At 40.4% G+C, this 26,090-nt stretch overlaps 1 protein-coding gene, 1 long non-coding RNA gene and 1 pseudogene across 2 annotated transcripts in view; 1 reads left to right on the top strand and 2 right to left on the bottom strand.

Annotated features, from left to right (window-relative positions):
- The window catches only part of REL (REL proto-oncogene, NF-kB subunit), a 42,282-nt gene extending 40,935 nt beyond the window's left edge, over nt 1-1,347 (bottom strand). Inside the window, exon 1 of the mRNA XM_049651525.1 lies at nt 998-1,347. Within this exon, the coding sequence (XP_049507482.1) occupies nt 998-1,007 (10 nt within the window). The 5' untranslated portion in view covers nt 1,008-1,347. The remainder of the gene's footprint in view (nt 1-997) is intronic.
- A 134-nt stretch (nt 1,348-1,481) lies between these two features.
- Nucleotides 1,482-22,424, top strand: LOC125937028 (uncharacterized). The gene is made up of 4 exons (XR_007462214.1): nt 1,482-1,559; nt 1,937-1,997; nt 21,593-21,673; nt 22,090-22,424. It is a non-coding gene; the product is annotated as an uncharacterized LOC125937028 (long non-coding RNA).
- LOC125937025 (ATP synthase membrane subunit K, mitochondrial-like) lies at nt 21,679-21,939 on the bottom strand (annotated as a pseudogene).
- Nucleotides 22,425-26,090: the final 3,666 nt, after the last annotated feature.

Genomic DNA, 26,090 nt, shown 5'->3' with positions numbered 1-26,090 from the left:
TAATGCTTTCTACTTCCTCTTCTCTGCTAGATATCAGCCTTCTGAGGGTCACTGAACCAGGGACTTGGGAGGACGCGGGTCAAGCAAAAATAAGGTCCCCTCTTCTGCCACTTAGTACAGCGCTAACTTAATACTATCGATAAGGCCTCCCAGCCTTGCTCAAGCTGCTCCCTCTGCCGGGAAACGGCCTCATGAACCTTGCCAGCATCCTGTAAAGGTCCAACTGGAACAATCTACTCGATTTACTTCCCTTTAGGTTACAAACAGATCTAAACCACGGCTACATACTTGAGACTCCCTCCCCTGTCCTCTAACCTGTTTTTTGATAAAGTCGTTTCCCTCCAAAGCAAGAAATGGACGCATCTATTAACTGAAAATCAGTTTCTACATTAGTGATGCACAGTTTTCATTCCTACTCCTATTTTAAAAGCACCGGTGTTCTAATACTCCTTTCCAATAAAGAAAAAAAATGACTTTTCCATAAAACAGAATGTACGCGCTTTAGAGTAGAAACTGTCCACTTTGTTCAAGCAACGTTTCCACTTAAAAGCTGTTGGGGTAGCACTGGTGACTTTTAAAGCCGCACCACATTTTGTACAACTGTCAACACATCAGTGATCACCTCTCGGCACTTGATGAAATTAAACTTTAAAAAAAAAAGCGCACTCCTGAGGTCTGAAGCTTCTTCATTCCTGCTCTAAAACATAACCACCATTTCAACATAAAACAACTTCTAAATACGAGAACTATCCGTCCTCCTTTATTTAGGTAATTGTTACTTCCCTAATCCTAAAAATCAAATCGTTGGCATCAAATTACAGAGCGTGACTTTGATTTCGCACGCAAACCTTGAACCGGGGAACTTGTTAAAGGCTGACAATTTGCCAGATGAGACGATTTTAAAACATAACGCGCACAACCAAAACTGGGACCCCCGAAACTCCGACGTCCGGAGGAGCTCCTTCCCCCGGTCCGGACCCGCGCCTGGAACACTCACCGGAGGCCATGGCTCCGCTCACCTCGCCGCCCGCTCCAAGCGTCCAGACCCGAGACCTCCGCGATCAGCCCGCGTCGGTCCGGCGGCCGACGGACTCTGCCGACGGGACCCCCTGTTCCCCTGACCACCCCCGGGGCCTCCTCCTCCTTCCCGCCCTCCTCGGAGTTTGCGGCTCACACCTTCCCACCCCCTTAATTCTCGCGTTCGGAGCACCCAGAGTCGCCCTCCCTAGGTGCGGGAGCCAGGGGTAGGGGGCGGAGCGCCGCCAGAGCCACAGGCCGGCCAGGCGGAGGGGCGGGCAGCTAGGAGAGGGGATTTCCCGCGGCTGACGTAGACCCCCGCACCGCCGCCTGCCCCGGGGGCGGAGAGGCGGGGCGTCCCGGAGGCCCGCGCTCCGCCCCGCCCCTACCCCGCGCCCCGCCCCCTGCAGCCCAATGCTTTGAGACTGGGTCTGGAAAGTGGGAGGCGGGATCTTCGGGAGCGCGGGGAACGCGGGGAGCCGGGCGGTGACTGTTCTGAGCGTGCGAAAGCCGCCGGCTCGGAAGAAATCCCCCTCCTCCAGGTTGTTCTGAGGCGCGTGGTTTAAAGTTCAGAAGAGGGTGGGAAGGTGCGGTGACGTCCAGGGGGCCGGCCGCACCGGAGCACTTGGGGGCGGGCCGGGCGGTGAAGTGGGGCTGGCTCTCCGGGGCCCCGGGGGACGGCGGCCGGGGTTTTCGATGGGTGGTTCCCCGCCTCTTCCCAACTTCGTACATGCAAATCTTCGCCCCCGCGTCGGCGGGCGGTGTCCTGATGAGCCCCGAGAGGAAGTGCGGAAGCGCTGTCGCCTGTATTCATTTGTAATTCACGTATTTGCATTTGGGGACCCCCGCAACCTGATTTTCCCCCATTCTGTTTGAATTGCGAGGGCTCTGTCAACTTTACCTACTAAAACTTTTTCAGCTGTGAAGATCCTCACTGCGAGGTCGTTGCCTATTAACGCAGTGTGCTCGAGATTAGTGAGGTAAACGCTATCCTGGGATTTGACAGGTACCCACGAGGAGAGGGGGAGTGGAACACACGTTTAGTGTGTGGAGGCAGTGTGGTATAACTCTGTTTCGTTCGAGTGCTAAGCACCTCCTGTGTGTCCGTTTATTTACCTCATTTAAAACGTATTATTGTCCTAATTTTGTAAATGAGGTTGATAGGGGTTCAGAGAAGTTAAGTAATACTTCAGAGAAAAAAAGAAGTAATACTTCAGAGAAGTTACGTTCTGGTAAAATGAAAAGCACGGTTTAAACCCAGGGTTGTCTGATTCCGTGGTCTTTGCACTATACCTTACTGCCTAAGACAAGTGTGGAGGGGGCATGGGGATTATCAGCCAGCTATACAAGTGCTGAAACTGGAGGACCCAGTTGGGGAAATCATTAAAAATAAAATCTGGTACACCTGAGTGGCTCAGTCCCTTGAGCCTCTGACTCTTGTCAGGTCGTCAAGATCCCAGGGTCGTGAGATTGAGCCCCTTTGTTGACCTCTGCTCTGAGCGTGGAGCCTGCTCACGATTCTCTCTCCCTCTGCTCCTCTCCCACGCTTGGGCGATCTCTCCCTCGCTCTCTCGATCTCTCGCTCTCTCGATCGCTCGATATCTCTCTCGCACAAATAAAAATAATAAATAATAAAAATAAAATCTACCATCTCCATAATATCCTCTCCGCTAAAAGTAGGAAAGAATGAAACAATTTTATTATTGAATAAGCATTAAAACATGTGATGCACTAAAGAGATTGTAAAGACAAAAAAAAAAAAAAAACCCACAAAAAAAAACCAAAAGAAAGACGCAACAACCCTCATTTGTTTATGTAGCCAGGCAGATATAATCCAACACCGACCTGCTGTCTTTATCCAAAGGAACAAAATAATACGAAGTTACATCTGGAAGCCAATAGCTGGGGTTTAAAATCCCACAAAGACCAAGAGGTGGGACAGGGTCCTCCCTGGTGCTTGCGTTTCAAAGAGGTAATTTCAAGGCCCCTAAGAAAGACCTTAGAGGGATTCAAAACTGGCAAGAGGCTTATTTAGCTTTTTAAAAGGTATACATACCTCTCAAAGAGACATCATTTATAATTTCGATTTTTCTAAAGGAATTGCTGAGTAAAAAGAAAGGAGGTGAGATTTCTTGTCCATTTTGGTACCAGGGAAATTTTTTAATTTAGTTTTTAGACGAATTTAACCTTAGAACCCCCAATATCAGAACTGTAAGGGAGAACTTAGCACAGATGTTTAAGAATTCATTAGGAAGGTGAATGACAAATAGGAATGGAAAATATTTTGTGTCTATTTGTTTATATTCCACCTTCAGAAATTGATTGGTTTTAGGTGCCTCTTGAACTTAATAGAGGATAATAATGTTTGTCTACTGAAGAGTTCTGGACCGAACAGAATCTGTCCCAGTTGCAGTACTTAGGACCAGTTCTAACACCACTCCAATCTGTAAACTCACAAGTTTACCTAAGGAGATTTAGTAACAACCATAGAATTTTGAACTAATCAATTGTTATCTTTTATTTTTCAAAGACTGACTTATTTAAATCTCCTCATTAATAGGACCACATGTTTATATTTATTTCCAGGGCTTTTTTAATTTGTCATATGACTAAGCTATGGGTTTTATTATCTTACCTTCCTAAAGATTTGTTTTAACCCTTTCACATTTTTTTAAAGTAGTGGAACGCTCTTTTGAAAGGTTCAGTCCGTATCTGAAAAGGGAAAATATTTTAGTTGTACAGGATACATTTATTTATTTTTTTATTAAAAATTTTTTTTAATGTTTATTTTTGAGGGCGGGAGGGGCAGAGAGACAGGGAGACACAGAATCTGAAGCAGGCTCCAGGCTCTAAGCTGTCAGCACTGAGCCTGATGTGGGGCTCCAGAGAACCCTGAGATCATGACCTGAGCTGAAGTCAGACACTCAACTGACTGAGCCACCCAAGTGCCCCTATTTTTTTAATTTTAGAGTGAGGGAGAGAGAGAGTGCACATGAGCAGGGGAGAGGGGCAGAGGGAGGGAGAGAGACAGGGATAGAGAGAATCCCAAGCAGGCTCCACACTTAGGGCAGAGCCTGATGTGGGGCTGGATCCCACCACCCTGGGATCATGACCTGAGCTGAAATCAAAGAGTCGGATGCTCAACCAACTGAACCACCCAGGTGCCCTCACTTAATTTTTTAAGATAGAAAGATTGCAAGACAAGGTGATGGATGGACTAAAAAACAACAAAGGTAAGTAGTAATTTTGATTTTGAGGGGACTTATGCTGAGAAAAAGAGCTTATTACTGTAAAGATGATAGGCAGCTAGTTATTGGCACTTATAGAAGAGAATAGCGCATGCTAGTTTTCCTCGAAGGCACCCAGTTGTTGATACTGTTCATTCAGTTCAACAAATATCTACTCTGTGCCAGGTACTCTTTAGGTGGTGACACACTAAGAAAGAAGACAGAGCATCTGCCTTCATGCAGCTATGGCCCACACGAAAGACATCGAGCATATTATCAAAAAAGATCCTTTAAAATACTATCCTGAAGGTATTTTGTTTTTTTGTTGCTGTAAAGAAAATAAAGCAATGGGATAGTATATGACTGAGGATGGGGATGCTCTGAAGACGTGACATTTGAGCTGAGTCCTAAGTGATCAGAAAGAGGTATCCACAGGAAGATTCAGGGAAAGAACATTCCAGTCAGAGGAATAGCAAGTACCAAATCCTGGAGATTGGTAAGAGCTTACCTGAGGGATGGAGAGAAGGCCAGGAGGACTAACGCAAACAGAATGAGGTTGAAGAGGTAAGCAGGGGCCAGATCCTCTAGGACTTTGTAGACGATGATAAGGAAGATGAGGTTTAATTCCAGTAGCACACAGAAAGCTATTGGAGAGTGTTGTGTGTGATTGATTTATGAATACATTTTGAGATGTTTACTCAGGCTGACATGTTAAACTTAGTGAACACTACCTGGTGGCTGTTGGAGTAGTCTAAATGAAAGAAGTGCTTTGGATTAGTGTCTTAGCAGAGGAGATAGCGAAAAGAAGTCAAATTTAGTAAGCTATTTTGATGACTGAGGCAGAAGGACTTGGTGATGGACTGGATGTAGGGAGAAAAGTAAACAAGGGCAATTCTCACATTTTTAAAAAAATTATTTTTAATGTTTATATTTTTTTATTTCCGAGAGAAAGAGAAAGAGAGCATGAACAGGGGAGGGTCAGAGAGAGAAGGAGACACAGAATCTAAAGCAGGCTCCAGGCTCAAATCCACAGACTGCAAGATCATGACCTGAGCTGAAGTCGGATGCTTAACCGACTGAACCACCCAGGCACCCCTCCCACATTTTTGGTTTAAGCAACCAGGTAAAAAGGAAGGTTAGTAAAGAAAGAGGTTTGAGAGGGAAAATCAGGAGTTGTGTTTTTGACATGTTAAGTTACAGATGCCTAGTAGACATCCTAGTAGACAGTGGAATATACAGAACAAAAGCTAAGGGAAAAGGTCAGGGCTAGAAATAAAGATTTGGGAATCAGTGGCATTTCATTTGGGATAAGACTACCTAAACATAGAGTGTAGATAGAGGGGAAAAAATATGAAAAAGAACCCTGGGATCCTTGAATTCTTAGAGAACTGGTAGAGAAGAAGGAGCTGCCAGTGAAGCAGGAGGAAAACCAAGAGACTATGATGTCCCAGAGGGTGTTTCAGAAAGAATGGAGATGGTCAGCTGTGTTAAATGATGCTGAGAGATTGAAAAAGATAGAATAAAGAAAGGACCTTGGATTTGGCAAGATGAAGGTCATTAATGGCCTTGATAAGAGCCATGTCAATGGAATGGTGGGGATGAAAGCTGAATTTGAGGAGGTTGAGGAGAATGATGAAAACAAGGAGTACAGACAACCCTTTCAAGAGTGTTAAAGGAAACAGAAATGAGGCAATAACTGAAGGGGGAATGCAGAACTATATGAGGCTAAGGGCTGTCACTCACAACCACAATTTCAACATGTTAACACAATTGAAGTTTGTTTATTATTCAAGTCACAGTCCAGTGTGAGTTGAGTGGCTTTCTTCCAGGAGTAATCTGGAAGATGCCTTCGGTCTTGTAGCATCAACATGCGGCCTTCAAAATCAGCCTGGAAAAGAAAAGAGAGTAGAGGATCATACATGGGAGATTTTTATGGGCCAGGCCTGAAAGTTGAGTACATTACTAAGTCACAATTTACTTTCTGTATGACCTCCACAAGGAGGCTGAAAAATAGAATTTGAGAAATAGCATTTAGCTATATGCTCGGGAAGAAGAAAAGAAAATGAGTATCAGTGAGCACTAGCAGTCTCTGGCACTGAAGATTTGCTTTGTTTATAGAGAGTGATATTAAGGCATATTTGTATAAAGATGAAAGGGACTTGGCAGCAAAGGATAAATTGATGATAGAGAGAAGGGGGCTAATGAGTGAGGCAGGGAAAAAGGGTGAAATGTAGAGGACAGATGTACAGGGTTGGCTGTAGATTGGAATGGGGACTCCTCTGTGGTAATGAGAAGGAAGGCAGAGAGGATGCAGAGAACCTGGTACACTTGATGGTATAAAAATGAGGTAGTCAGGGGTGCCTGGGTGGCTCAGTCGGTTAAGCATCTGACTTTGACTCAGATCATGATCTCCCGGTTCGAGAGTTCAAGCCCTGCGTCGGGCTCTGTGCTGACAGCTCAGAGCCTGGAGCCTGTTTCGGATTCTGTGTCTCCCTCTCTCTCTCTGACCCTCCCCTGTTCATGCTCTGTCTCTCTCTGTCTCAAAAATAAATAAACGTTAAAAAATTTTAAAAATAAATAAATAAATAAAAATAAAAATGAGGTAGTCAAATTTCTCCCCCCACCTTTTTTTTTTAGTAAATTATGAGGTAAAATTCAACTGAGAGTAGAGGGCAAGGAGAGAATAGAAGGTTGGAGGAAGAGGAGAAGCCAAAAACATGGTCTCTGAGAGTGGAACTTTAGAAGGTATTTCTGCTGCACTGAATGACTATTTGAAACTTGTGGTCATAAACGTAATGTCAGACCAGTAAACACTATTTCTTATATGGTTTTTGTTTGCTTTTGAGAGAGAGAAAAAGTGGGGGAGAGGGGCAGAGGGAGAAGGAGAGAGAATCTGAAGCAGGTCCCACATCTAGCATGGAGCCCAATGCAGGGCTTGATCTCAGGACTGTGAGATCATGGCCTAAGCCAAAATTAAGATTTGGATGCTTAACCAACTGAGCCACCCAGGCACCCCTTTATATGATTTTTAACCCAGGGAAGATCAATGGGCAATATTGTCTTGAAAAAGAAGACAAAGAATTAGGAAAATTTAAGTTTCACTGAGAATATGAGGGAAGGATGCTTAATACTTCTCAACCCACACATACTCCCTGTGTGATCTGATCCATTCTCATGATTTTACCTATGATTCCAGGACCATATGTATCCAGTTGTCTTCCAGACACTTCGCTGGGAGCCCTATCGGCATGCCAACCTCAACCTACTCACCATTTCTCTCCCAGGTTTACTGTTACTCACATATTCTTTGTACCGCCATCTACTCAGACACAGGTTAGAAAGTTGGGAGCCATCTCTGACTCTCACCATCTCCCATCTACCCTACAACATCCCGTCACCAAGTACTGCAGATTTTACCAATAAAATATGAATCCATTTCTTTCCCACTTTGATTGCCATTGTCAATGTTCTTCATTATATCTCACCTAAACTCCTGGAATGGTCTCCTAACTATTATCCCTGCCTACACTTTTAACCCCTGTGAAAGCCATTCGAACCTATTCAAATCCATTGTCACCTGAGTCTTTAGTATGAATGCACATCTTTCAGCCTCATCTTCTGCATTCCATGCCTTGCACTTTTACACCTCAATGAACTGCTTTGTAGCTTCTCATATCCCAGAAGCTATGCTCTTTCTTGTCCATCTGCCTTTGTTCTTACTTTCCCTTCTACCTAGAAGTTCCTCTCCAGAAACATGCCATGTTCATGGATTGAAAGACTTAATATTGTTTAAATATCAGTTCTCCCCAAATTAGTCTATAGAATTAATGAATCCCAATTGAAACTGCAGCATATTTTTGTTGGAATTGAAAAGGTGATTCTTAAATATATAGAGAAATGCCAAGGTCCTGGAATAGCCAAGCCAATAGTGAAGAATAAAGCTGAAGAATCTACATTACCACATATCCAAATTTATTATAAAACTACAGAAATTAAGATAGTATGATATTAGCACAAGTTTAGACAAATAGAATAATGGGCTGGACTAGAAAATCCAGAAACAGACCCACACATATACAGTCACTTGTTTAGAACAGTCTCTACTGCAGGTGGGGGCGGGGGGGTGGGGCAGGGAAGGAGGTCTTTTCATTAGTGCTGGGAAAAATTTGTCATCTGGAAAATAATAGAACCTGAACCTAACCTTACACCATGCCCAAAATATTTTTTTAAATGGATCATAGACTATGGGGGGACCTGGGTGGCTCAGTTTGGTTAAGTGTTTGACCCCTCATTTCGGCTCAGGTCATGGTCTCACTGTTTGTAGAATCAAACACTGTGCCAGGCTCTGTGCTAACAGCGTGGAGTCTGCTTGGGTTTCTCTCCCCCCTCTCTCTCTGCACCCCCCCCCAAATAAATAAACCGTAAAAAAAATTAAAATAAAATAAAATGGATCATAGACTTTAATGTGAACAGCAAAATGATAAAACTTCTAGGAGAAAACATAGGAGAATACCTTCATGAACTTGAGAAAGGCAAAGACTTCTTGAACAATGTACAAAAAGCAATAACAAAGAAAAGATAGATAAATTGGACTTAATTAAAAGTAACAGATGCCACTAAGAATAAAAAGGCAAGCTACATACTAGGAGAAGATACTTGCAATACATACATCTGGTAAAGAATTCTGTGGTGTCCATCAGTTACTTTGCTTAGATTTCACTTCTAGAAAAGATCTACCTCAGCTTGCAAGCCAAGTACACACATTTCCTTAGAAACATCTAGCCAGTTATAAGCACAGTTGTGGGACAAGGGCTCACTATCTCCAACCAGTACAGAACTTCTCTATGGGGAGCTGTTGTGTTAGAGCTTCTCATTGGACTGGTTAAGACTTTCTCAGAGATGTACTTCAATCTGATTGTATTCCTACCCAATTCTCCTTCCTTTTCCTTTTTCACAAGTGTCAGATCTGCATCTGAAGACTCTTCCTGCCTATTCCTTTATTTCTCTCCCCTTTATTTTTCATAGGCATTACCCCCAATACATCAATTGCATTGATCATTTCTTTTTTTTTTTAACGTTTTATTTTTATTTTTGAGACAGGGAGAGACAGAGCATGAACAGGGGAGGGTCAGAGAGAGGGAGACACAGAATCCGAAACAGGCTCCAGGCTCTGAGCTGTCAGCACAGAGCCCGACGCGGAGCTCAAACTCAGGGACCGCGAGATCATGACCTGAGCCAAAGTCGGCTGCTCAACCGACTGAGCCACCCAGGCACCCCTCATTGATCCTTTCATATTGGTATCTGCTTCCCATGGGATCCAACTAACATACTCCTATCCACTCTACAAATCAGTAAGAAAAAGATAACTCAATTTTTTAAGTGGGAAGAAGACCCCAACAGGTCTCTTTACAAAAGAGAATAGCCAAATAATTAATAAGCATATAAAAAGGTGCTCAGTCAAAAGGGAAATGTGTACAAAACTCATAATAAAATATTGCTACACCTTCATCAGAATGGCTAAAATTAAAAGAACAATGCCAAGGCACTTGGGTGGCTCAATCAGTTAAAACTCTGACTTGATTTCATCTCAGGTCATGATCTCACATTTTGCTATCAAATAGCACTGTACATTACAGAGAAATCATTCACAAAAAAAGGAGTCTATCAATGTGGCAAACTTTCATTGTTTTGTTTTAAAAAATGACTATAGCCACCCCAACCTTCAGCAACCACCACTCTGATCAGTCAGCAGCCATTAACATCAAAGTAAGACCCTCCACCAACAAAAAGATTTCAACTCGCTGAAAGCTCTGATGATGGTTAGTATTTTTAGCAATAAAGTATTTTTAAGTTCAGGTATATACATTGGTTTTTTAGATATAATGGTATTGCACATTTAATAGACTATAGCATAGTGCAAACGTAACTTTTATGTGCACTGGGAAACTGATAAATTCATTTGACTCACTTTATTGCAATATTTGCTTTATTGTGGTTATCTGGAACCAAATCCATAATATCTCTGAGGTATGCCTATAAATGGAGTCATATAGTATATATTCTTTTGTGTATGGCTTTTCATCTATAAGACTTATCTATATTGTATGGCAATAGTACATTTTTTTCATAATTGGAAAGAAATCCGTGTTTATGAATATATCACAGTTTATTCTTTTTTTTTTTTTAAAGTAGGCTTCATACCCACAGTGGAGCCCAATGTAGGGCCCAAATTCACAACTCCAGACCAAGACCTGAGCTGAGATCAAGAGTCAGATGCTTAACTGACTGAGCCACTCAGGCACCCCACAGTTTATGTATTCTGGTGTTGATGAACATTTTTTTTTTAATCTTTATTTATTTTGAGGGAGAGTGAGTGTGAGCAGGGGAGGGGCAGAGAGCGAGGGAGAAAGACAATCTCAAGCAGGCTCCACATTGTCACTGTAAAGCCCCAAGGGGGGTTCAGTCTCACGAACCATTAAGATCATGACCTGAACCAAAATCAAGAGTTGGACACTTAACTGACTGAACCACCCAGGTGCCCCAGGTTATCACAATATTTCTGACTATATTCCCTATGCTGTAGTTTTCATCCCCATGACTTATTTATTTTATAACTAGAAGTTTGTAACTCTTAATCCCCTTTATGTATTTTGCCCATGCCCCCACTCCCCTGTCCTCTGGTATTTATGAGTCTATTTCTGCTTTTGTTTGTTCATTTGTCTTGCTTTTTAGATTCCATGTATAAGTGAAATCATCTTGTGTTTGTCTTTTTCTGACTTAGTTCACTTAGCATAACACCCTCTAGATCTACCCATGTTGTTGCAAATGGCAAGATTTCATTCTTTTTTATGTCTTAGTAATACTCCTTTGTCTATACCACATCTTCTGTGTCCGTTCCTCTATTGTTGCTTTCATATCTTGGCTATTGTAAATAATGCTGCAAGAAACATAGTAATGCATATATCTTTTCATATTAGTGTTTTTGTTAGCTTCAGATAAGACCCAGAAGAGGAATTACTAGATCAGATGATATTTCTATTGTTAAGTTTTTGAGGAAACTCCATACCGTTTTCCATAGTGGATGTGCCAGTTTACATTTCTACCAACAGTGCCCAAGCGTTCCTTTTCCTCCACTTCCTCACCAACACTTCTTATTTCTTGTCTTTTCGATACTAGCCATTCTGACAGGTGTGAGGTAATATCTCATTGTGGTTTTGATTTGCATTTCCCTGATGATTAGTGATGTTGAGCATCTTTTCATGTGTCTGTTGGCTATCTATATGTCTGCTTTGGAAAAATGTATTTTCAGATCCTCTGCCCATTTTTTAAAAATTATTTTAGAGAGAGAGAGAGAGTACAAGTTGGGGAGAAGGGCAGAGGGAGAGAGAGAAAGAGAATATCAAGCAGCCTCCACGCTCAGCATGGAGCCCAACACAGGGCTTGATACCATGACCCTGGGATCATGACCTGAGTTGAAATCAAGAGTTGGACGCTTGATTGAGCCAACTGATTGAGCCACCCAGGTATCCCATCTGCCCATTTATTAATCAGATTTTTTTTCAGTTGTATGAGTTCCTTATATATTTTGGATATTAACCCCTCATCAGATCTATCATTGGCAAATATCTTCTTCTATTCTGTAGCTTGACTTTTCATTTTGTTAATAGTCCCCTTTGCTGTACAAATGCTTTTTAGTTTGATGTAGTCCCACTTGTTTATTTTTGCTTTTGTTTCTTTTTCCTTAGGAGACAGAAAAATATCGCTGAGGCCATTGTCCAAGAGATGTTTTCTTTTAGGAGATTTATGGCATCAGGTCTTACATTTAGGTCTTTAATCCATTTTGAGTTTATTTTTGTGTATGGTATAAGAAAGGGGTTCAGGTTCATTTTTTTTTTTTGCATTTTACCAATGCCATTTATTAGAGAGACTGTCTTTTCTCCATTGTATATTCTTGTCTCCTTTGTCATAGATTAATTGAACCTCTCTATAAATGTAGAGGTTTTTCTCTGGGCTCTCTATTCTGTTCTATTGATCTATTTTTGTGCCATTATCATCTATTTTGATTACTGTGGCTTTGTAGTATAGTTTGAAATCTGAGATTGTGATACTTCCAGCTTTCTTCTTCTTTCTCAATATTGCTTTGGCTCTTTGAGGTCTTCCGCAGTTCCATACAAATTTTAGAATTATTTGTTCTCGTTCTGTGAAAAGTACTCCTGGTGTTTTGATAGGGATTACACTGAACCTGTAGCTTGCTTTGAGTAGAATGGACATTTTAACAATATTAATTCTTTTAATCCATAAATATGGTGTATGTTTCCATTTATTTATGTATATTTACTTTCTTTTAACAGTGTCTTATCATTTCTTTCACCTCCCTGGTTAAATATGTTCCTGAGTATTTTATTCTTTTTGATGCAATTGTAAATGGGATTATTTTCTTAATTTCTTTTTCTGCTAGTTATCAGTATATACAAACACAACAGATTTCCTGTATATTAATTTTGTATCCTGCAACTTTACTGAATCAAAATATATTTCTTCTTTTTACATTTATAAGATATATTTATTATTTTTTGACCAAAGTACAATAATTTTTAAATCTCCTTAAACAACTGAAAAAAAAAGTATTCAAGAAAATAAAACACAAATGAGAAATTTAATAATTAGATTTTTGCTTTATACCAACCCTACATTTAGTCTATAAAACAAACAAACAAAAAAACTTGAAATGTTACTAAAACACTAACCAAATCACAAAATGTATTTCTTAAATAATATGTTTTAAAAATCAAAATGATTGGGGCGCCTGGGTGGCTCAGTCGGTTGAGCGGCCGACTTCGGCTCAGGTCATGATCTCGCGGTCCGTGAGTTCGAGCCCCGCGTCGGGCTCTGTGCTGACAGCTCAGAGCCTGGAGCCTGCTTCAGATTCTGTGTCTCCCTCTCTCTCTGATCCTCCCCCGTTCATGCTCTGTCTCTCTCTGTCTCAAAAATAAATAAATGTTAAAAAAAAATTTAAAAAAATAAATAAAATAAAAACAATAAATAAAAATCAAAATGACTCCTTGATCCATTGGCTGCAGAATGGATGTCATGTTAGGAGCCATGAAAACAATGTGCATCTCACCGTACATCTCCATCAGCACACTTGAGTGACCATGTGCATTGTCAATGAGCAGTAATATTTTGACAGGAACATTTTTCTCTGAGCAGTAAGTCTCAATAGTGGGCTTAAAATATTCAGTAAACTGTGTTTGAAACAGATGTGCTGTCATCCAGGCCTTGTGGTTCCATTCACAGAGCACTGAAAGAGTAGATTTAGCATAATTCTTAAGGGCCCTAGGATTTTTGGAATGGTAAATGAGCATTGGCTTCAACTTCAAGTCCAGTTGCCTTAGATCCCAATAATGAGTCAGCCTGTCCTTTGAAGCTTTGAAGCCAGACATTGACTTCTTTCTAGCTATTAAAGTCCTACCTTTTTCCAATGGAAGACTGTTTGACCACATTGACAGTCTGTTGTTTAGTGTAGCCACCTTCATTAATGAAGATAACTTCTAGATAACTTGTTACAGCTTCTACATCAACACTTGCTGCTTTACTTCACACTTTTATGTTGTGGAGATGGCTCTTTCCTTAAACTTCATGAACCAAACTTTGCTAGCTTCAGACTTTTCTTCTGTAGCTCCCTCACCTCTCTCAGCCTTCACAGAATTGAAGAAAGTTAGGGCTTTGCTCTGGATTAGGTTTTGGCTTAAGGAAATGTTGTGGCTGATTTGATCTCTCAAGACCACTAAAACTTTCTCCATATCAGCAATAAGGCTGTTTCACTGTCTTATCATTTGTGTATTCACTGCAGTAGGACTTTTCGTTTCCTTCAAGAACTTTTCCTTTGCATTTATAACTTGGCTAACTGGTGCAGGAGGCCTAGCTTTTGGCTTGTTTTAGCTTTTAACATGCCTTTTTCTAGCTTTTGATTGATTTATTTGAGAGAGAGAGAGCATGAGTGGGGGAGAAGGGCAGAGAGAGAGAGAGAGAGAGAGAGAGAATCTTAAGCAATGCTCCATGCTCAATGCAGAGTCCGATTTGGGGCTCAATCCCACAACCCCAGGATCATGACCTGAGCTGAAATCAAGAGTTGGATGCTCAACTGACTGAGACACTCAGGTGCCCCTCTAGCTTTTGATTTAAAGTGAGAGAAATGTGAGCTGTGCTTGGCTGGCTCAGTTGGTAGAATATGAGACTTAATCTTGGGTGATAAGTTCAAGCCCCACATTAGTCATAGAGCTTACTTAAAATAAAAAAAGTGATACACATGTGATTATTCTTTCACTTGGATACTTAGAAGCCATTTTAGGGTTATTAATTGGCCTAGTTTCAATATTGCTATGTCTCAGGGAATAGGGGTCCCTGAGGAAGGAGAGAGAGATGGGGAACAATTGGTCGGTGCATCAGTCAGAACATACACAACATGTTTCGATTAAGTTTGCCATCTTTTATGGGTGCTGTTTGCAATGCCCCAAAATAATTAACATCAAATATCATAGATCACCATAACAAATGTAATAGTAATGAAAAAATTTGAAATATTGTGAGAATTACCAAAATGTGACACAAAGACACAAAGTGAGAAAATGCTGTTGAAAAAATAGTGCCAATAGACTTGGCTGGTGCAGGGTTGCCACAAACCTTCAGTTTGTAAAAATTGCAATCTGCAAAGTACAATAAAGAGCAATAAAACAAGATATGTCTGTATATTGAGTTCAAAAACAGATAAAACTAATTTTTGTGATGGAGGGCAGAATGTTGGGTACCTTTGGGGTGGGTATTGATGAGAAGTGGCCCAAAGGAGCCTTCTGAGTTGCTAGATATATTCTATATCTTGATCTGAGTGATGGGTGATAAAGACTTAATCCTTGACCAAACTCTAGTCAGCCTCTGCTGAGCCCTCTTTTCAACAAGCCCTCAGTCTTGACCTATAACAACTCTTTTTTTTGTTTTGTTCTGTGGGTTTTGTTTTGTTTTTGCCTTTTTTTTTTTTTTTTTTTTGGTGGGGTGGGCTTTTTTTTTTTTTTTTTTTTTGCTTTTTTTTGCGAGAGGGAGAGAGAGAGAATCCTAAGCAGGCTCCACGCTGTCAGCACAGAGCCTGACAAGGGGCTTGAACCCATGAACCATGAGATCATGACCTGAGTGGAAACCAAGAGTCAGACACTTAATGGACTGAGCCACCCAGGCACCCTTAACTATGACAACTCTTAGCAGAAATTATTTTGCCCACCCCTTATACTAAGAGACTTGAACAAACACTAGCAAAGTTTCTAACTTCTTAAGTCCAGGATGATGACTTCATCCCCCTTAGGTTGCTGCTTGGGAAAGCACAAGCCTGCTGAAAGTATTTACTGTTTGTTCTAGCCAACACCTAGCCACAAGATGCTTGTCTCCTAGTCTCTCTGGCAGGGTAGGAGCCTAACGTCAATAAATGCCAGTTAACAAACACAGATGGCCCTTTCCCATTTTTTGTAAATTTCCACACTCCTGACTGCTCATTTCCCTTCCCTATTTCCCCCTTCTTCATTGAAAATGTCTAGTTACCTTTGCACAAATCAAAGTTGAGTTCAGTTTACACTTGGCTCTCTTCCTTATTTCAATACCACTTTAGAGTCTGGCTTTATATATCTTTCACATGGATTACGTATATTTAAAAACTGAGCTATAGTGGTGTGTAAAGGCTTTCACAGTACATAAGTTATACCTCAATTTTTTAAAATATTTGAATAGACTTCTGAATAACTTTCCCCATGAAGGCCACACAACATGCATAGCCTTCCCTTGACACCCTGCTTATCACCTATCTCCCTTCTCCCCGCCTCCTAACACAGACTTCTTCACTTGTTTCATTCCACTCATCCTTTAAGACTCAGCTTACAGGAAGGCTTTACAGATTCCCTTAGCCAGATAGACTCTTCTTTCTTTGTCCTTGGTTAGCATCTGCAGGAGTTTCCCAGGTGAAATTCAAAACTGGCCCCCATATGCAGAGGACCAGGAGAGACAGAAGAAAGAAGGGGACTTTTCCAGATTGGTAAATTGCAGGTTTAATAAGCAAGGGAACTTCCATACAATATTTGTGTTGGTCAGCTGTAAGACAAGTAGATCTCCACACCCACCTGCCAGATTCTTAAAAGTTTATATTAATGCCTTAATGGGGCCCAGTCACGTACAAAGTCCAGATGGCCTCAACAACACATTACTCTCTTAAGGCTGCATCCTTGAAATGTCTCCTAGTGTGGGAATGGTGAGTAGAACATATATTCCAAGGACAAGGGAGGGGTAAAGAGACTCTAATTGCTCAGCTTGAGGGTCACCTTGTGATCACATCCTCTCAACCTCTTCCAAGATATGTGCAACATGAAAACCAGCGTATTACCTATCATCCTATCACACTGAAGTATGGTTATTTGGTCATATGCCTGGCTCCCTTGCTAAAATATAAAATCAATCCTTAAAAGCAGTGACTCTCTTATTCCTGGCAGCTGGCATATAGCAGATGTTCAATATTTGCTGAATGAATTATCTTGATTAGAAGTCAGTACCTTTCTTCCTTGAGCCTGGTTGGGTTAGTACACACCCCACCATGTCTGGTCTTTAGTGTGTTGTATATTATACACCTTGCATTTGGATAGCTCTTCTGAGCCTATGGAGGACCACAGTGGTTGATTTTATTATGAAACTTTTCTATAAACACATCTATTCAGTTTGATAATGGGCATCTTTTTTATCTTTCAACAACAACACAAAATCTATAAGGCAACTTCATTTTGTTATCTCTCACTCTCTTTCATATTCTTCTGGATCATAGACCCAGAACACATCCATTTACTAGCCAGATTTGTTTGTTTCTTAAAAAATGTAACTTCATGATTGCTGTTTTATTTAAAAAAAGATTTTATGTGTTTAAGGCATGTTCTTTAGTATCAAGGGCAATGATTCTTCACCTTATCAGATCAGTGTCCACTGTTTTATAATTTATATTTGTAACATCCTGTTTACTATCCTGAAGTGAAATTCATAGATATAATCTACCTCACATGTATATTTTCAAAGAAATAAAAATAATGCTCTAACAACAATGTCAAGGAGAAATAAAAAGAAAGCCATTTATAAAAAAAATAATACTTCAATATGTAAACGTTTGGTATGAATAATGGGAAATATGTATATATAGGTCTCTGACCCCCATTTTCTGACACAGAGCTCATAAATCCCTTGGAATTTCCTGGGTGATAGCAATGTCTTTTGTTTTAAAGAGTCAACTCTGTGAGCTCTTGGTTGAGTCCTGGATGGGGGTGGTCACCAGAGAGACCAAGTGGCAATTAGAAGCTTGGAATATTCAGCCCCACCCCCCACTCTCCAAAGAGGAGAGAGGGGCTGGAAATGGAGTTGATAATTGGTCATGCCTATCTGATGAAGTCTCCATAAAATTCCCAATATTATGGGGCTCAGAGAGCTTCAAGATTGTTGAACACATCTAGGTTCTAGGAGAGTAGCTTGCCTAAAGAAGGCATGGAAGCTCCATATTGCACATACCTTGCTCTGTGTATCTGTTCTTCTGGCTGTTCATCTGTATCCTTTGTCATATCCTTTATAACATAGTAAACTGGTAAACATAAGTAAATGTTTCCTTAAGTTCTGTGAACTGTTCTAGCAGGTAATTGAATCCAAGGGAAGGAGGTCATGGGAACTTCGGATTTGTAGCCAAGTCAGACAAAGGTTATGGGTTACTACTAATTGCAGTTGACATCTGAAGTGGGGGAAATCTCATGGGACTGAGCCCTTAAATCTGTGGGATCTCATGTTGTCTCCATTAGCTAGTGTCAGAATTGAGTTAAATTTCATAAGACACCTTGCTGGTGTCACAGAGAATTGTCTGGTATGGGCAAAAAATTCCACACATCTGGTATCAGAAGTTGTGAGTTTGATAGTAGTATGAGAGTAAGGGAGGAAAACTGAATTTTTCCTTACACACTTGGGTATGACTACATTAAAAGACTTAAAGTTTTCAAATGTTTATGCCTAGACATGGAATCACTGTAGGTGCAGCACATGCAGTCTGATGCTGATGTTCTATACTGGTGAGCTGTCAGAATTGTGATTTTACAACTTTCAAAAAGTTTTCTAATAAAATAATCTTTGATTAACATGGTAGTTGCATTCCTGAGAAATTCAGTGTATATTAAAACCACACAAAAAATATTTTGTGCTTATATGTAAAATGGGGTTGTGTTCTAGGCTTACGTTATTATAATAGATTTTTCACCTATGTGAATGTGAATATCTGGTGAGACCCTAGAAAATCATGAGGATGGTTGGCTGTGCTGGACTCTCCCTAGAGGGCATCTAGCATCTCTAACCACCCCCACAGTGAATGCCATGGGTGCCCCCAAATCATTTTGACAACCAACAGTTTGGTCACAGATTTCCAAAATATCCCAAGTCATTTGGAATAGTGGATCTTAAATTTGGTGGTCATAAGGGGCGCCTGGGTGGTTCAGTTGCTTAAGCTTCTGACTTTGGCTCGGGTCATCTCATGGTTTGTGGGTTCGAGCCCTGCATCAGGGCCTGTGCTGACAGCTCAGAGCCTGGAGCCTTCTTTGGGTTCTGTGTCTCCCTCTCTCTCTCTGCCCCTCCTCCTCACACGCTCTCTCCCTCTTTCTCTCTCTCTCTCTCTCTCTTTCTCTCTCTCAAAAATAAACATTAAAAACATTTTTTAAAGTAAATTTGGTGGTCATAAGAATCACTTGGGGAACTTGTTTGGAATGCACATTACTTGCACCCATTCTCAGAAATTCTGATTTAGTAGGTAGGGGAAGGGCTCTGGGATCCATGTTTTTTCTTTGACTATCCTAAGAGTTCTGTCCCTCAAAATTCACTCTGACAAGATTTGTTCTTCACTAAAGCCCTGATACTCAACTTACTGTGTTCCACTAAAGAATCCAAGACACAGCAGGGAACAAATTTACCCTATAAAGAACCTTTATATTGAGATATTCATTTGGTACATTTGTTTCTTAGGGTCATACAAATTGTAGTAGTATTGTTGGCAATAAATTTTATTGCCATCACTCTATGATGCCAACAAAAGTAAAAGTTCCATTAGTAGATGAAAATTGTAATAATACTGTTGGGTATATTCTTGCTACTGTAACAACTAACAGAGAAATAAATTTTAAAGTTTATTTATTTATTTTTGAGAAAGAAAGAGAGAACAAGCCAGGGAAGGGCAGAGAAAGAGGAGAGAGCGAGTATCCCAAGCAGGCTCTGCTCTGTCAGCACAGAGCCTGACGTGTGGCTCGAACTCATGAACTTTGTGATCATGACCAAGCAAGAATTGGATGCCTAACTTTCTGAAGCCACCCAGGTGCCCCTACACAGAAGTAAATTTTGAAACCGAAGTGATAATAGCGAAGGTCCAGAAAAACAATGGATGGTGTTGGGTGAGTTTAAGGAAAGTACTTGGAGGGACCAGGGGAGCCCCAGGTTAATAGTAGCCTACCAGAGTTCAAATGGACAACCGGGCCAAAAGGCAATGGCATCCTACCCTTCCAAGTGAACATCGTAACTGATAGGCGCTTGATTTAGTGATGAATATGAAAGCCCAGTACCCCACATAGATGACATTCGTTTTCCACTAACAGTTGAGAACCAACACAGCTCTGGAGTTTGATCACAGGCTTGTGACCAGAGATGTAGTTCATCCACTAGGCGTAGGACACTCTTTTCCCAGATACAAGTTGTTTGGGAAGAAGTAGGAAGACTGCTTCATGGATAAGGAATCAGGAAAAATGAATGATAGAATCTTGAGTAATATTTTATGGAGGCTGTGAAAAAAGCCTGTTGACTTATCCCTGTCCCATAACCAAGGGATCTGGCTTTGCAAACAACACACACCTGGATTTAAATCTTAGATTGGCCTCATCTTAAATGTGGGATGTCAGGCAAGTCACTTAACCTCTCTGTGCTTGTTTGCTCATTTATAAGATGGAGTTAATAATACTATAGTGTCTGTCTTACAGGCTTGTCCTGAGGATGAAATGGGATCATTAATGTAAAGGGTCTGACACAGGGAAAGTATTTAAAAAATGTTAGCAGGTTTCTATCCTATTTTGTTATAAAAATTTTCAACATGCAGCAAAGTTGAAAGAATTTTGCAAGGAGCATCTATACACTCACCAACTAGATTCTACCCTTAATATAAATTTCACTACACTTACCACCTGTCTAGCCATTTTTCCATTCCTCTATCCATCCACTCATCTACCTTATTTTTTTAAAAACATATTTCAAAATCAATTCCCTACACTGGTACACTTCTCCCTAAATACTTCAACATATAGAAGCATTCAGGGCGCCTGGATGACTCAGTTGGTTAAGTGTCTGATTTCACCTCAGGTCATGATCTCACGATTAGTGGGCTCGAGCCTCACATCAGGTTCTGCACTAACAGCTTGGAGCCTGGAGCCTGCTTCAGATTCTGTGTCTCCCTCTCTCTCTGCCCCTCCACCACTTGTGCATGTTCTCTCTCTCTCTCTCTCTTAAAAATAAAAAGTTAAAAGTTAAAAAAATATATATATATGTAAAGAAGCAATTATTTTTACACTTCTCTAATAACCAGAATGATCCTGCTCATCAGATTCAGTGTCTTTCCCTCAGACAATTCTGGATGAACGTTGCCAAACTGCTTCTCTTTGATACCCTTTTTATCTGCATTACCTTCCCTTGGTTGCACAGTTTATGTAGATATTTTACATCAATTTAGGCAACAAGGTTATTTTACAAGAAATTAAGTCTTATCAAGACTACACTCTAGTCCCAGTTAGAGTACTATCAAGTCAGGACAAATAGTTGTGGTAGCTGGACTCAGCCATTAGAAGTGGATTCTACCCGTGCTATTGGCAACCCCTCTTCCCACCCCCACCATTCCCCTTTTTACTTATTATTCTGTGAGTGTTATTTAAGATTTCTGAAATCCACTTCCAAGAATTCAAGAAGTTGTAAAAAACAAAAGTAAGGGGGGAAGCACTTCATGAAGAGCAAAGACCAGGATCTACAAATCAGTTTTAAAGAGCCTGGAACTATTTCCACTTCCTTCAGCTTACTGAGACATTCTTTAATATGGCTGCAATATGTATAAGAGGAGGTAATACTTTAATAGGGTGAATGTTATTTGGATAAGTGGAGAGAAGAGAAGGAGAGAAGGAAAGAAAAGCTGAGTGTTGGAGAGACCAGGACAATGGAAGCAGAGGGCGTGTGGCACACAGAGCTTGCTGACTTCTTTTTTCTTCTTTTCTTTTTTCCAGGTTCATAATGTATTGTACAAATTGAATACCAGATGATGAATTGACATTAGCTTCTCTGGGCTTGGGAACTTAACAGATGAGGTACAGTTTAAAATCCATTTATGTTGCTTTCAAAGCTGGTGTTGTTTTAGACCTTAACTTGAAGTATAAGACCATCAAAGCAATGCCTCCATATGTGGCCAGTACGGAATTCATTCTACCTGTGAGAGTATAAGAGTTGAAATATTTTTTTGATATCAGTGAAATGTAATTGGTCATCAGTTTTTGGATCTGCCATGATGTCAATCTTGCAAAAGACACCAATCTGCCAGTTAGGTCCTTCAACATATGCAGCTACCTCGCCCAACTTCTCTTCTTTTTCTGTATTAACTGTAGCTTGATACATGATTGCTGAATAGTGCTGTATGTCCAACTTCCCTTGAGTAGAGATAATATGCGCCCACCCATTCCTAGGCAGAGACTTTCAGATGGCAAGCCTGCTTTTTTGCCTTTTCAAGGGCTAAAAAGAAGATGTCCTGTGATCCATATTCAACCCTGTTGAATGGAGAAACAAGATGGAAGGACCCTGTATGACTGTATGGAGCAGCCTGGAACTCAGACACTAAATTAAGAAATGAATTTCTGGGGAATGAATTTCTGAGCCTGGGTGACTCAGTCGGTTAAACATTTGACCCTTGCTTTTGGCTCAGGTCATGATCTCGTGGTTTCTGGGTTTGAGCCCTGCATTGGGCTCTGCAGCTGGCAGTGCAGAGCCTGCTTGGGATTCTCTCTCTTTACTTCTCTCTGCCCCTACCCTGCTCCTGCTGTCTCTCTCAAAATAAATAAATAAACTTAAAAAAAGAAAGAAGTGAGTCTCTGTCTTTTCTGAGTCATTTGTGTCTATTTGTTATAGCAGCTATCATAACATTAACTAATACGAATACATACTAAAAAACAGAGAAATAAGGTTAAAATCTGGTAATGGAGGGATTATAATGCTGGGAGGAGTAGTTTAGTTTTATCTTGTAGACAATGGAGAAAATTGCAAGTTTTTTTTTTTTTTTTTTTTTTTTTAAGTAAACTCTATACCCAGTGTGAGGCTCAAATCACAACCCCAAGGGGTGTCTGGGTGGCTCAGTTGGTTTAGCATCCAACTTCAGCTCAGGTCATGATGTCAGAGTTCATGAGTTTGAGCCCCACGTCAGGCTCTGTGCTAACAGATCAGAGCCTGGAACCTGCTTCAGATTCTGTCTCCATCTCTCTCCACTCTTCCCCTGCTTGTGCTCCATCTCTCTCTCTCAAAAATAAACAAATATTAAAAAAAAAATCAAACTCACAACCTCAAGATCAAGAGTCATATGCTCCAACAACTGAGCCAGCCAGGTGCCCTGAAAATTGCAAGTTCTTAAACCTGATAGTGCTATGATGAAGGCAAGTGGTTCAAGAAATTAGACTGATTGCATGAAAGCTTCCATGAAGAGGTTATTGCTGTGAAACAAGCATGAGCCTGAAACAAGCATGAGCCTGAATGTGGAAATGAAGTAAAGATGAAGAGGAAGGAAAACAATCAAGAGACATTAGAAAAAATTATAGGCCTTGGTGACCAGCTGGTTATAGGGAATTAAGGAGAACCAAAGGGCAAAGAAAAGCCCCAACATTTTTTTAAAGTTTATTTATTTATTTTTTTGAGACTGAGAGAGAGAGCGTGCACGTGCACAAGCAGGGCAGGGGCAGAGAGAGAGGGGAACAGAGGATCTGAAGCAGGTTCTGTGTTGACAGCAAAGAGCTGATGCGGGGCTTGAACTCACAAACCCCGAGATCATGACCTGAGCCAAAGGCAGATGCTTAACCAACTGAGCCACCCAGGTGCCCCCAAAAGTCCCAAATTTTTAATCTGGAAAAGTGTTGATACAGCAGAAATTGCTGGCAAGAAAATGGAATATATAGATTAACTTTAAAAAATCAGAGGTGCCTGGCTGACTCAGTTGGAAGAGTATGTGACTCTTGATCTTGGGGTTGCGAGTTCAAGCCCTATGTTGGGTATAGAGATCACTTAAATTAAAAAAAATTTTTTAAAAATTATAAGAGGCACCTGGGTGGCTTTGGATCCTTTGTCTCCCCCTCTCTCAAAAATAAATGAACATTAAAAAAAAAGTAACTAGAGGTGCCCAGGTAGCTCAGCTGTTTAAGTGTCCAACTCTTGATCTTGGCTCAGGTCATGATCTCAAGGTTCGTTCATGCATACCCTGCTTGGGATCCTCTGTCCCCCTCTCTGCCCCTCCCCTGATCTCTCTCTCTCTCTCTCTCTCTCTCAAAAATAAATAAACTTAAAAATATATGTAAATAGCTTGGAGTATGTCAGCAGACCCAGATCCTGCCATCATCAATTTCACCTATTGTCCTTCCTATCCAACATGAGTCCATGTACCACCATTTCTAAAGTAAACTTTATGGGAAAGGGACAGTCCCTAAAGTAAAGACTGTAGCTCTGAGAAACCTGCCCACTCACCTATTTTCATTTAAGGAACTGAAACATAATGTTTGTGAACACCCAGAGAAATGAAATCTTAGTTCATGAAAACTCAAAAAAAGTCATACAACACTCATTTTAAAAATGCCTCTCTTTAATCTCTATGTTTATATTGTTTAGGACCTATAGTATTATATATGCTAGTTTTGTGTGCATAGCACTGCTTGGAAGTATAACACAGTGTTCTAATTTGGTTTCTGTAACAGTAGTAATATCTGATGTTTCACAAACATGAGATCCAATAATTACTTGCACAGATTTGGAATTAGCATTTTTCAGAACTGGTAATAAAGCCATCATCACCTTCAAGTCATATGATGTTTCTGATATGTCTCAACAGAGGATAGTTAAATTTTAGATTCTTTAAAATTTTTTTTTTTTTTATTTTTTTAGAGAGAGTACAGGAGTAGGGGAAAGGGGCAGAGGGAGAACCTCAAGCAGCCTCCACATTCAGCATGGAGCCCGACGTGGGGCTCAATCCCATCACTCTGGGATCATGGCTTAAGCCGAAATCAAGAGTCAGACTCTCAACCGACTGAGCCACCCAGGCGCCTGAGGATAGTTAAATTTTAAGGTTGGAAGGAACTTTATAGATCATTTAGTTTAGACCCTCATTTTACACGTGAAGAAATTGCACAGAAAATTTAAGTAGTTTGTCCATCTTCATGCAGCTAATTAGTTGCTGAGTTGAGACTTGAAACTAGACCTCCAAACTCTTAGTTTGGGTCTTTTCCCCATTGTCATGTCACATTTTCAATTGTGATTTAAAACATAAAGCAATATGGGGTGCCTGGATGTCTCAGTCAGTTGTGTCCGGTTTCAGCTCAGGTCATGATCTCACGGTTTATGGGTTCGAGCCCCACATCAGACTCTGCGCTCAGAGCCTGGAGCCTGCTTTGGATTGTCTCCCTTTCTCTCTGCCCCTCCCCCACTCACATTCTGTCTGTCTCTCAAAAATAAATAAACATTAATAACATTTTTTTAAACATAAAGCAATATAAAAATATTTGCTAGCTAACTAGCCACCATAATCCCACGAATAAAAATGCTAACTAACATATGGAGTGCTTAGCATTCACAAGGCTTTGTATCTTTTAAGACCCTCATGCTTTTTTTCCCAAGAGTTATCAATTCACCATCTCTGTGAGAAAGTAAAAATAAGTCCTTTAACATGTTTTATTAAAGGCATTGACTGTGTCTTTTTCAACGTTTGTTCCCTCTAATGTTTAGGACATTACCCAGAGTATTGTATATGCTCAGTAAATATCTAAAGAAATATAAATTCTTATACACTGAATCACTTCAGTATTGATATGACTGACAATATATCACCACTGGACATTAAAAACTATTAAAAAGAAAAAGAGGCACAAGATTCAGCTCTCTGATTCCAAAGAGATAGGTAAGTAACTATGCCTATAGAGAGGCATAGTGGTGATTATAGTAAGACAAATACAAAATCATGGATTAATATAGTAAAAGCAAGCGAGTCAACCAGTCAACAAGTTTTAAAATAATATTCAAAGTCCTTAATTTTTGTTAAAATTTTTATTTTAAAATTATAGCATCAAAAATATACACATACATTTTAAAGAAGTATTGGAGAAAAGAAAAATGACTTGTAATTCTACCTCACTAATACAAATGTCACCAGTGTACATGTATGAGTATGTGTCTATGTGTTCTCTTCCAGAGCATTTTAATGTTTATTTATTTTTGAGAGAGAGAGAGAGAGAGAGAGAGAGAGACAGAGCGTGAGCCAGGGAGGGGCCGAGAGAGAGGGAGATACAGAAACCCAAGCAGTTTCCAGGCCTGGATGCTTAACCAACTGAGCCACCCAGGTGCCCCCAGGGCATTTTATATGCAAACCTTGATATATTTCTTCTGCTATTACTTGATTATGGTAAAGAATTGAAGTAGAGAAAATGATACTCAATTAAAATAACCTTACTCCCACCCCTGTGCAAAAAATATCCAAGAGTAATGGTT

The sequence above is a fragment of the Panthera uncia genome (assembly GCF_023721935.1).
Source record: "Panthera uncia isolate 11264 chromosome A3 unlocalized genomic scaffold, Puncia_PCG_1.0 HiC_scaffold_11, whole genome shotgun sequence".
Classification (NCBI taxonomy): Eukaryota; Metazoa; Chordata; class Mammalia; order Carnivora; family Felidae; genus Panthera; species Panthera uncia.
The sequence above is the reverse complement of the archived record's forward strand: the minus strand, read 5'-3'. Positions and strand labels throughout refer to the sequence as shown.